We start from the raw sequence: 13,177 nt of genomic DNA on the forward strand, positions 1-13,177 counted from the left end.
TTGCACTCAGATCTTTAACTCCATTCTCACAAGAGTGGAGGCCAGGTTCACAAAATACCACCATATAGGCTCTAGCCATCTGTCTCACTTGGCCATACTTTAGTCCCTGCTTGGTTTAATGCTTTGGGAGTTTGGGAGCACAGTTTACGTACTGTCCAGGTATGAGGGAGAAAAAAACAACAAAGCACTGAAAAAACAGGACTTAAAACCCCTTTTAAGACTTAAGTCTTGCTTTCAGGCAATAATTTAGCTATATCTGAAGAAGGCATGCCTGCCTTTCTCCCGCCCCCATGTTCCTTATTTATTTTGGCTGCCTTAGTTGTTACTCCTGAGAGGTTGAGAGTGTTCTCTGGAATGATGGGAGGAAGGAAAGTAGCTGATGGACCAAGTCACCATCCTCCATTTTCAGCAATGGCAGGAACAAAAACCCAGACTGCTCAATGACTATTGTTGAAGCTGCCCCCGCCATTGACCAGGGATGCTGTGGGGCTGAGGTTTGCAGCATACCCTTCTCACTCTCCTTTCATTTCTCCCTGCAGTGTATGTGGTAGAAGACCAAAGAAGAGATGATCTGGGCCCATCCACCTGCCTCACAGCCTGCTGGACTGCTCTCTGTTGTTGCTGTCTCTGGGACATGCTCACCTGAGCAGGGCCCTCGTGCTCTGCTGGCTCTGCAGCCACCTCAATAGTGTGCCTGCCCCATCTCTTCTGACTGCTGTATTGATTAGCCTGTGCAGACACCTCCACTTTCAATACTATGGGATTTTAGATTACTGAGGGTTGCTGCTGTTTAATTTGGTGACTGGTCTTTCTAGTGTTCAAAATCCATTTCTTATTGATCTTTAACAAATGTGCTAAATGACCTTCCTTTTATTTTTTGGCCAAAGGCTTAGTTATTAAATATATATATTTATAATTCTTAAATTATACATTTAAAATAGTGGCAAGATGTAACATACCACTGAATGATTTCTCTGCTTACACCCTGTATGTTTCAATAAATTTGTCAAAACTTCACTTGTCTGAATTATTGCAGATAATCTGAACACCTAGGATTGATCTGTCTCTTGGACTCTGTTACCTTTTGATTACTCTTCAGCAGGCTAGAGTTGGTTCACAGAATGTGGTTGTCTGGGTTGCATGCTGCTGTCCAGTGCACAAGGAGCCTCATTACTGTTTTGTTCTGGCCACATCCCAACAGTCTGAGTGTCCTTTAGCTCTGTGTCCTTTACCTCCAAAATGGGCTCAACGTGATTTGGTCCGTGGCCTACAAAGGGGGACTTTTGGTGACTGGGCTGCTTCAGGCCTGCTCCCTGGAAGAGTAAGCCCACAGTTAAAAGGAGACAGCCCTGGCTGGGAAGGTGGCTCAGTGGTAGAGCGCTTGCCTTGCATGCATGAGGCCCTGGGTTTGATTCCCCAGCTCCACATAAGCAAAAGAAAAAAAGCCAGAAGTGGTGCTGTAGCTCAAGTGGTAGAGCGCTAGCCTTGAGCTGAAGAGCTGAGGGACAGCGCCCAGGTCCAGAGTTTAGACCCCACGACCAGACCCAAAAAAAGGAGACAGCCCAAAGGCTTCCTTTTTTCCCTTACTCATCAACTAAGCTACTCATCCCACCTTTCACCACAGGGTGGCGCTGAAATGCCACCAAGCAAGTCAGATTCTCCTAGCCTGGCTGGCAGTGGAGGCCTCAGTTCCCTGCTGGCACCTGCTTACCTTCTGCTCTACAAATCAATAGTGCCATTAACTATCAGCCCTTTCTCTTTAGAGGAAAAAAGGCCATGATTTTTGAGTGTGTGGTGCTAAAGAGTGCTGCTTGCTACTGAACTAACTTTTGGCAAGTTTGGGAGGAAGAAGGGAATCTTGAGGCCACCAGCCATTGCCACTTTTCACTTCAGCCTTGAACCTAAGCAGTCTTTCTCCTCTTTGTACCACATGGGCTCCCAGAAAGGGACAAGAAAGGGATTCAGAACTAGGAGATGATGCTGCCTCTTGCTTTATTCTTACTGGCTCAAGAAAAACAAACTTAGAATGGGACATAGCCTTTTATTGGTCTGACAGTTTACCTAGCAGCAGGCTCAAAGTTTCCTTATCTGCCCTGGACCCTGTCTTCCTTCTCCTGGGAGTTCCTGGCTCAACCCAGGCTCCAAGGATTTCCTAGGCAGAGGCAGGGAACATATACAGAGGGGGGACCCAAAAGAGATCCCAATATAGGGACAGGGGGGGTTTGAAGCCATTCAGATTAAAAGGTCCATCTAGCCTGAGGGAGGATGTTACCCTGGCACAAGTCCCTCAGTTCTTGCCAGGATGAGAGGAATCAGGAGGGAAGAGCTTCTCTCAGATCTCCTATTGTGCCCTTCGTGCCATCAGCATCTCCCGGATGTTGTCCTCAGCTTCTTTAACACTGCGCTCCAGGTAGGACTTTTTCTGCTGCAATATGAGAACAAGAAGGGTTAGGACCAGGAAGAACAGGTGGGCTGGCAGATGCAGCCTTTATGGCCAAACACTATGATCATAATCGCTGATCAAGACTTCTAGGCACATGCATGCCCACAGTGCTCCCCCATCTGCCACAGCAAGCAAGGGAGGAGATAGCCTGGGCAGGACTCGGAGCTGCTCCCATGGAAGGCAGCAGCACTCTTTCCCCAGAAGGCTGTTGGCTCTAAAAAACAGGCGTCTGTCTATGTACAAGTTAGGCCAGACAGACAAAGGACAGGAAATTCCAGGACAGCTCCTGCTCTATTATGGACTGTCTCTTCTCAAGATTTTCCATGGCCGGGGCCAGGTGCCTGTACCTCCTGGTGCTGTAGGGGGTACACTGCTCTGTCCAGCCAGTGACTGCCCTGAACACTCAGCATTGGACACACATCTCACTGCAGCAGATGAGTCGGGGGAGGGAAGGGGAAGGATCTGCTTTCCTAATGAAACTGCTGCCTCCAGAAACCCAGGACAGTGACACACTGAGTAAAGCAGACCTTTTGGAAGTTTACTTCCTGACCCATCTGGGTCCTAAATTAAAAAATCTCAATTTACACAAAGATATTTAACTACTTTCAGAAGCCACATCTGGACTAGGATAAGAAGAGATGAGTCAAAAGGAAATGATTTGTGTATATTACTTGCCCTGTGCTCACCCCAGATGTATGGTGGCATTACCACGGGTCCCTGCCCTGAGGATGTAGTTATGTCTGTATTCCTACTTAGCAGACATGAAATGAAGGCTGGCTTGCAGCGGAATAACCCACACATCCTGAGGAAATACAACCATCCCCTCTCAGGGTGCATGTGACTGGGAGTCCACTGAAGCCAGTATGCAGAGCCCAGCCCAGGTGCCACCAGAACCCTTCTTTGCCCTCTAAGTGCCCACATGACCCAGAGAAGCCAGAGAAAGGCTAAGGAAGAGAGCATCACACATTACTGTGCTTCAGGTGGCATCATAGCCTGACAGGCCTTAGGCGGTCACTTTAGAGGACAGATGGAGATGAACAATTCCTCACAGCGTTCACTTGCATCAAATCTTCCTGATCCTCATCTCCATGTCCCTGCTTTTACCTTATCCCACTCTCTGGCAAGGTATCTATTAAATGATACATTCTGAGGCTTTTCCCTACAGAAGCCAAATGCTTCTGTAGTTAAGACACAAATCTTACCAGTTCTTATATGAACCTCTGACTCTTGTCCATTATAACTTTGAATTTCCTTTCTGCTAAAATGCCCAGTCTACTCATCTTCCACCTGCCAACTTTCCCACACCCTTACAACACAACAGGATCTCTATACAACTCACTGTGACTGTGGTAACAATTGAGATCACAAATGTATACTGTTGCTAAGGAATTTTGTTTAATTATACTGCTACACTGATACAGTCCTATCATTGTAATAGCAAAGCAAGAACTTGAACTTCCTTTGATAAACAACCCTCGAGTTTACTTGGGACTTAAAAAGAGGCACATACCAATAAATCCTGACACATCATTGAAGAATGCACACCTGGGTGTTGTACAGAGGGAACAGCAGTCACACAGGAAGCGCCACGTACTCCTGGGCAACTCTGGGCCCAGCTCAGGACTGGCGAAAAAAAGGTTTTCCCTGCCTTTGCCAGTGCTCAGGGACTCTGGGGTCTGTTGCATTCAAGCTCTGCTAATGTCACAGCTGGCAAAACTATAAACTTGAACATCAGCACAGACTTCTCTGCCCGACTACCCCAGGCCTCTGGACAAATTCAGGTTGTCATTCTCAGTTATAAAAATACTTTATTCCATACTGTAACATTCTTCCTTCTTTTACTTTCATGAATCGTACTACTTGTATATTCCTAAGGTCTTTAAGTTTCTAAAATAACAATATAAATGAACTTAATGGGAAATTCTTTTTAGAAAATTAATTCCAAGAGACAGAGGCAACTCCCAGCATAGTGAGACCCATTTTCTAACTATGTCAATGGTGTCTCATCCACAAACACATCTAAGCCCAGAAGATCCTCAAACTGAAACCAAAGCATGTTCTGTGAGGTAAACTGTCTCTCACCCCCACCCCCCAAAAAAACCACACAAACGCAAATCCTTGCTTCAAGTTAACATGATCTTACTGGGAAAGAGGGTCTTCGTAGGTGTTAACCCTGTTAAAGTGAGGTCATCTTGAATTAGCGTAGACTCTGAGACCAGTGTTTCATGTCCTTATAAGAAGGCCATGTGGAGACAGATACAGAGAAGGAAAATGCCATGTGTGGAAAGGAGCAGAAACTGAAGCAATTTCTCTGGAAGAGGTTAAGAAAGGATTCCTCCCAAGGAATTTCAGACAGCATAGCCACGTATCACCTTGATTCTGGAGTCGTCTAACTTCCAGAACCATGACAGAAGACATTGCTGTGTGTTTTCTGTTTTGTTTTGGCCAGTCCTGGGGCTTGAACTCAGGGCCTGGGCACTGTCCCTGAGCTTCTTTTGCTCAAAGCGAGCACTCTACCACTTGAGTCACAGCACCACTTCCAGCTTTTTCTGTTTATGTGGTACTGAGGAATCAAACCCAGGGCTTCATGCATGCGAGGCAAGCACTCTATCACTCAGCCACATTCCCAGCCTGACAATGCTGTGTTTTAAATCATTGGCCTGTGGTAACTTGTTATACACTTAGGAAATCAACAAAGGATTGTGTGTGTCCCCACACACAATCTCTCCCAAGGGTCGTCCAGACCCAAAGGAACCTATCCTGACTTAGCTCTCACCACAATGAGTTTCAGAGCCCTAGCCTAGATTAAGTGTCCCTAAAAGTTCATATGTTGGCATTATACTTATCCCAAAAAAATCAATGTAGAAATGACAACTTGCTTTATGAAGGTTAAAATGTGTTTGTAACTTTAACTAAATATCACTATCCTACAATACTGTGAAATTTGTGAAGTTTATGTAATCATTTAATCTCAATGAAATTATAAAAAAAAATTTTAAATCAATGCAGAACTGGTTGAAACACAGATGAGGCTTTCAGAAAGTAAGAAAATTAAGGAGCCAGTGATTACGTTAACCATTTTCCTCCTTGGATCTCCACAGCTCATTCCTAAAACTGCTCAAGACAGAAATTCTAAGGACTACAGTCTTCTCACATTTCTATAATTGACGATTCCATTCTGGTAATGTTCTAAATAAAAACATTTTACATTATCCTTAAATCATCTTTAATAGCAACATCCAGCCAAGCAAAAATCCCATTAACCTTGTCCAAAATGTATACCGAATTTGACCTTAATGAAGAGCCCCCTAGGAAGTCCACTTTCTTCTGCTCTTGACCCTTAGGTTCCTTCTACATACAATGTCAGTGTCAGCTTTTAAACCTAAAGCCCTTAGATGGCTTCCCAGCTCATCCAGTTAAAAGCAAAGCCTTTTTGCCTATGGGCTACTGAAACAAAATACCATCGACTGAGCAGCTTAACAGTTCTGGGTCACACAGTTCCGGGTCTAGAAAGTCCAAGATCAAGTAGGTTCTGTTCCTGGTCAAGACCGGTTGTCCACAAATGGCCCCTTTTCATGGTGGAAGGGCAAATGAGCTTCCCTCCTAAAAGGGCACTAATCTTACCCAAAGGACTCTACCTTTTTTTTTTTTTTTTTTTTGGGGGGGGGGGGGGGTCTGGTCGTGGGGCCTGAACTCTGGGCCTGGGCGCTGTCCTCAGCTCTTCAGCTTAAGGCTAACGCTCTACCACTTGAGCCACAGCGCCACTTCTGGCTTTTTTCTTTATGTGGTGCTAAGGAATCGAACCCAGGGCCTCAGGCATGCAAGGCAAGCGCTCTACCACTGAGCCACCTTCCCAGCCCCAGGGCTCTACCCTTATGACCTCCTAAGTGCCACTCTTTCAGACCTTTCTCAAGGGTCACCTTACCTGAAAGACCTTTTTACTATGTCCAATTCTCAACAAAATTTCTCTCGGCAGCACTTATCACTCTAAAACAGTCACTATGCGCCTGGCTTCCCTAAAAAGGTCTACAAACAGGACTCTGTTCTGCCTCATGATAGCGGCCTAGTGTCTAGAAGAATGACTGGCATATAACTGCATCACTTGTTATAGGACTGAGTCTGAATGGATTTACTTGTAGTCACACTGCTCCTTTTTAGTGTTCCTCCAACTTGAATAAATGAACATGCACCAGAAGCAGCAAAGGCAGAAAGCAACCATCTTCCACAGAGGTTTTCTGGTTTGGACACAGACTTCCAGTATCTTGCCCTTAGCTATACACAGATTCAAAACTGAAACTTTGTTCAGCTGATGGGGACATCAAAGCCTCATTCCTACAAGAGAACGGCCCTAAGGATCTGGCCCTTGGGCTTTCCTGGGTCAACTTTCACAACTACAAAACAAATCGCCTTCATTTCCCATGCCCCAGCTCTGAAATACTTAAGGAACTGCTCCCTCAGATGTCACCCTCAGGGTCTCAGTGAGCTGCATGAGACAAGCACTGTCCAGTGAACACAGGGCATGAGGAAGCCACGCCTCCCACTGCAGTCCCGGGCTGCCTGCACTGCCCTCCCGCAAGGCAGCTTCTTTGCATCTTGCTGAGGCCCTTCCTTCTGTCCCTAGGAGTCTCTCTAGTGGCATCAAACCACAAAGCTCTGGTTGCAGCAACATTCTTATTCTGAGAAATTCTGAGGCTTCCTGTGGGGTAGCATGGCTAGGGAAGTGACATGGCTAGAGTTACTGCTCATCGGCAGAGTAAGGGGCCCCCTTCATTCTCACTAAAGGGAAGAGGCTCAAGTCTCTAGAAGTGTCCCAACATGACCATTTCTCAATTAGACTTCTGAGGTAATTCATCTTATGACACTATCTACAGACTTTGCCTTTTCTTAGAAACTTTGTCCCCAGCTCTCTCTATATAATGAGTTTGTTATGTTTTGGGGGTATAGAAAAGAGGGTTTTGTTGTTCTAAGTCTGATAAGTAGTACCTCAGATTGTCCTAGCACTCCTAATCCCTCTGCCTCAGCCTAAGTGCTGGTATTATAAGCATGAACCACCATACCTAGCTATTAGAAACGTTTTTCCTCTGATTCTTTCCAATTGCAAAGTGAAGATCTGCACAACACCAGTGTATCTCCTCACCAGGCCTCCCTGCTCTTCTTTAGCCACAGACCCCTTTCTTCAAATGAACTCTCATCAAGGCAAAACAAACGAATAGAAGAAGTAAAACGGAGTTCAGGGGAAAGAGGAGACATGGTAGACTGACAAGCCCTTCTAGTTGGCCCGTCTCCAATTCAGGCTTTGGAAGTAACACATAAGACCCATCCTAAGTTCCCTTCTGTCCCTAATGTTCGTGAGATCTTTGTCTTCAGAAACCTTCTGCTCTGACCTACCCAATTTCTCCCTTGTGTTCAATCTATCTTCAAGCTTCTGTAGACCCCTGACAACTCTATTACTAATGAGAAAACTGAAAGCCAGGGCTACCTTCTCATTGTCTTGCCAGTTGTATTCAAATTAAAAGCCCAAGACTCTCACTGATTTTTTGTTGTTGTTGGTCGTGGGGCTTGAACCCTTGGGCTCTTCAGCTCAAGGCGAGTGCTCTACCGCTTGAGCCACAGTGCCACTTCCGGTTTTCTAGCGGTTTATTGGAGATCAGAGTCTCACAGAGTTTTCGGCCTGGGCTGGCTCTGAACCGTGATCCTCAGATCTCAGCCTCCTGAGTAGCTAGGATTACAGGTGTGAGCCACCGGCGCCCGGCTCACTGATTTTTACCTCCTCTCACTCTGCAGAAGAGAGTGCCTGCCACCTACCATAGGGAAATTTAACAAGAAGCCAAGAATTCACTGAAGGCTAAGGAAGCCTGTCTTGGCAGACAGCAAAATATGGATGGCAGCGGGGAGGACAAGCACAAGCCGAGAAGAAAGGGGAGAGGTGGAGGGGAGCTGGGGCCAGCAGGAGTTGGGCCGAGCTCAGGGAAGACAAGTAGCTCCCATGACTGAATGCGTGAGGGAGGCTGAGCAGGAAAAGGAGGCAAAACCTGGGCTGGGAGTAGAAGCTGGCTAGCCACTTGTGAACGCACTAGAAACATCTCTCCCATCAAAGACCCACTGGCCTCTAAAATGACTGCTGAGCTGGGAGACTACAAAGATAGAGCAAGCATAGGCACAAATGACTTGGTATGGGTAAGCACAGACCTTGTTTTTCTCGTTGGCCTGACTTACCTGCTAGAGGACTGACACTGCTACCATAAAGGGTGTAAATCTCTCCTAATCACCTGCTGGTCCCCACCCCAACTCAATCTGCCAGGACAAACCTCCACACTGCTCAAGCACCTTATAGCAGAGATACACTGGGAGGAAATCTTATTTCTTCCGCACCTTAGTGGCTAGTCCCTCCATAGTCCATGAGCCTTCCTACTCTATCAGCTGCATTTAAGCTTCAGGCTATCAGACATCAGGGAAAGGACAAGACAGAATTTCATAGCTAAGTGCAGAGCCAGGAGGGACAACTAGTCCAATGGAAATGGCACTGACCACCAGGCACAGTCCAAACAATCATTATCATTTAGGGCACAGGCCTAAAACAATGAAGGCAAGCTAGTAAATCATGCCAAGTGATAGGTGCTCAAGTAGGCTGGTCTGAGACATTCGGTTTAGCAAAGATCAAAGGGAAAAGGAACTCAATCACTACCTTAAAAGCAACAGCTCTTCAAGTATTCTTTCTATCCCAGAAACCTTACCCAGGAATTTATGAGAAATGTACATTCTTGGGAACCAAGCCTGACTCGCGAAATCAGAAATGCTGAAGGAGAGCCCAATCTATGCTTTGTAGCCCCCCCAGATGATTCTGAGGTTCCATGAATTGTATGAATCACTGCATAAATCAGAATCAATAAACTCTTTCTATAAAGGGCCCGATAAGAAATATTTTAGGCCTGTTACAACTACAACAAAAGCAGCCATAGACGATGTGGGAGGCAGTGGTACGGTGTGACTCACAGGCCCGGCTGCGACCTCCCTGGGTACGGCCTGCCAGGCCTATCCAATTTGCCAACCTGTCTTCTTTAAAAAAAAAAAGATGTAGCTTTAATGCAATACAGTAGAGATTTTAACTTTCAATGAAAACTGTCTAATAAAAGCCTAAGTTTCCATTCATCCATCTTTCCATTCATTCACCTCACTGCCAAATCATTTCTCCTGCTTTTTCCTTCAATAACTGGCTTCTGAAATTCATGACATTATGCTTTCTCACCCAATTCCCTTTCCAACAACAGCTTGTGTATGGATGAACCCTTATTTGTTGCTGGCATCATCTTCATCCACACCACTGCCACACCTTGCAAGTTGAGTTCTTCCAGAACCTTCTCTCCCCTCATAATTATTACTGTACCTGCCACTCCCCACATCAGCCATCCTGCCCATGGAAATGCTCTAGATCCTGTCAACACCGCAGAAATTTTAATTTCACCCCACCACCTCATGTTCTTCCAGCTCACTTGTGATACTTCTCCGCTAGCATTTTTTCAGCTTCCTCACACTTACCGTGTACTACACTTCCATAAATTCTCCCCTTACCCAGCTTATCCCTCATTCATATCCATTTCCCACTCTTTTTCCTTGGCCTCCTCACTCTGCTGCATCTACTTGGCAAAATGTCAACCCAGGTTAGACCAAACTGCCTTCACATTCCATGCCTTTACAGCTGAATGGGACTAGGGGAAAATAACCCTGCTGACTATTCTTTCTTCAAATGCAGAGCCATGAATCTCAAATGACACTCTGTATTGTACAGAAATTCTATTAACTTATCTGTTCTCCAAAATAATTTTGTACTTTGTCTCCTCAAACCTCTTCTACCTCTCTTCTTCTCAGCTCAAAGGGAAAATAAAAGCAATCTGATGGTCACTCTTCTTCAAATTTACTATTGGACCTATTATGCTCATGTATATGGCCTCCTTCTGCTGTTGTAATAGAGAATGCCCCTGGGTTTTCATAGGAATCAAAACAGAATCCTTCCAGTAAAGCACTGATTGCATCCCCAAGCACTTTATTCCCACTGTTATCCTTCCTCTTTCTTCTTAACCTTTATTTTTTTCTGAAAGATCCTTCTTGGGTAGGCAAATATTACAGGGGCGGGGAGGGGGAGAGGGATTGACTTTCTTAGCTATGTGTTGGTAGCTAACTACTTCGGAGGCTGATATGAGGAGGATCATGATCCAAAGCCACCTTGAATAGAAAAGTTCTCAAGACTACTTCTCAACTATGGCTGGGCAAAATGGTGTGTATTGTCATCCCAGCTAAATAGGATGCCTAAACTAGATTGTTGTGGTCTAGGTGAATGTCTGGGCAGAAAGCAAGACCATATTTCAAAAATAACCATTGCAGCCGGGAGCCGGTGGCTCACACCTGTGATCCTAGCTACTCCGAAGACTGAGATCTGAGGAACACAGTTCAAAGCCAGCCTAAGGCAGTAAAGTCTGTAAGACTCATATCTCCAAGTAACCACCAGAAAACCAGAAATGGCTCAAAGTGGTAGTGTGCTAGCCTTGAGCAGAAGAGCTCAGGGACAATGCCCAGGCCCTGAGTTCAAGACCCACAATAATAACTGTAATAATAATAACAACAACAACAACAACCAGTGCAGAAAGGGACTGGAGGCCTTGCCCAGCAGTAAAGTATCTGTCTAGCAAGTGTGAAGCCCTGGATTCTAACCCTAGTAACACCAACAATAAATAGATAAATCCTTCTGTGACCTCATAGCCCCCTTCTCAGAAAAATTTCTTTGACTGTTTTAATAGCTGCCTCTTAATTCTACTTGCTCTCCAGCACTCATCCATCTGCTCTAATGAACTGATTGTGATCCAGGCCTAGGGATCTGTCCACTGCCCAAAGCGTGGGCACTTCTCTATAATCATGTAACTCAATCAACAGCACTCAGCAAAATTCTCAAAATACTTTCCTCTCTTAGCTTTCATGGCACACACCCTTTCTTCCTTTGATATCATTGCGATGCTTGCTCTCCACCCCTTCAATGCCACCTCTTAGATGCGCTCAATTGCCTCAGACCTTCAAATTATATCGCCAACCCTGACTTCCCTTAATTCTTGATTTTCATATCCCCTTCTTTACAAAACATATATTCTTGGATGTTAAACTCAGTTAATGTGTTTACAACAAAGACCACTGATTTATAATCATCTCAGTGAATGGCACTCAACTGAAAAACCATGAAAACAAAGCAAAAAATACAGAAGCTATGTCCAATTCTTTTATTTTCCTCAAACTCAACCTCTATCAGCAAATATTACTAACTTCCAAATACAATTCTAATCTATATTATTCTAACTACACTGTACCATCCTAGCCCAAGCCTGAAGGTTTATAATGGATACCTTAACAGAATAAATATCTGCTCAAAAACCTTCTACTGGTGAAGTGGGAGAAAGCGGTGAGGAAAGAGAATGGGAAAGGAGAGGGGAAAGGGAGGGGAAAGAAAGAAAAAGAGAAAGGAAGGATATATTAAATATATATAATATATAAAATATTTTATAAAAACAAATACAAATACAAAAACAAAAACAAAAACCTCCCTCCTGACTTAAGTCTGCTCAAAATCCTCTTCCAGCTTCCCATCACACTTAGAATAAAATCCAAACCTGGACAGTAAGGCTCACTATACCTTCATGATCTCTCATGCTTTTGCTTACAATCCACCAAATTTTCACCCATCTTAAAACAGTGACTATTGTACCTTCCACCTGTAGCATTCTTCCTCCAGATACTTTTAAGAGGCTGTTTCTTTTTACTCAGAGTGTGGCAGAAATTTTGTCCTTAACAAAGAGGTCTTCTTGGCTACTCAATTGAAGGTAGTCCGTCCCTACAAACTCTAAAATATCACCCTCTGCCAGGTGCTAGTGACTCATGCCTGTAATCCTAGCTACTCAGAAAGCCAAGATCTGAGGATCATGGTTCAAAGACAGCCCGGGTAGGAAAGTTCATGAGATTCTTATCTCCAATTAATCACCAGAGAGCCAGAATTGTTGTGACTCAAAGTGGTAGAGCGCTAGCCTTGAGCACAAAGAAGCTCAGGGACAGCACCCATGCCCTGAGCTCGTGCCCCAGGACCAGGGGGGAATATATATATATATATATATATATATATATATATATATATATATATATAAATGCATTATATATACTAACATAAAGTATAATCTATAATAAATATTAATATTTATCACCTTTCTACATGATAGTTTCTTGCTTATTTCTATACTGTCTACATCTCAGCACAAGTTCCCCAAAGATAAGAGAACTTGTCTGATCTAATTCATCTTCATCCCTAGCACCAAGAACTGGCACATATTCATTTAGTCAAGATTTACTAACACAACAGTTCATGTCAGACCCTAAGAGCACTGAGATTAGAGCAGTAACTGGGTCACACACCTCTTCACTGCCCTAGGGCATAGACACCAAATTACTATTGGAATAAGGGCTCTCAGGGAAAGCCCAGTCTAATAGAGCAAACACCTGATACAATCAAGGATCAGGCACTTTTGAATGTAGGTCTAAAGGACAAGCAAGGATTAACTATGTGGCAGTTTCAAGTGGGGGGAGGGGATATTTCCTGGGCAGTGAATGGAGCGGCATGTACAAAGGTCACACAGAGCACAGTGTGTTTGGAACTGAGTAAACTTGAAGAAGGGAGAGGGGGAAGGAAGAAAGGGAGACAGGGAG

General features: G+C 44.5%; 1 protein-coding gene across 1 annotated transcript in view; it reads right to left on the reverse strand.

Moving 5' to 3' along the window:
- Nucleotides 1-2,027: 2,027 nt before the first annotated feature.
- Nucleotides 2,028-13,177, reverse strand: part of Pfdn1 (prefoldin subunit 1) — a 70,333-nt gene continuing 59,183 nt past the window's right edge. The window contains exon 4 of the mRNA XM_042692060.1: nt 2,028-2,425. Coding sequence (XP_042547994.1) covers nt 2,342-2,425 — 84 coding nt within the window. The 3' untranslated portion in view covers nt 2,028-2,341. The remainder of the gene's footprint in view (nt 2,426-13,177) is intronic.

This window comes from Dipodomys spectabilis, unplaced genomic scaffold, assembly GCF_019054845.1.
Source record: "Dipodomys spectabilis isolate Male_0828 unplaced genomic scaffold, ASM1905484v1 ptg000147l, whole genome shotgun sequence".
NCBI classification, from domain to species: Eukaryota; Metazoa; Chordata; class Mammalia; order Rodentia; family Heteromyidae; genus Dipodomys; species Dipodomys spectabilis.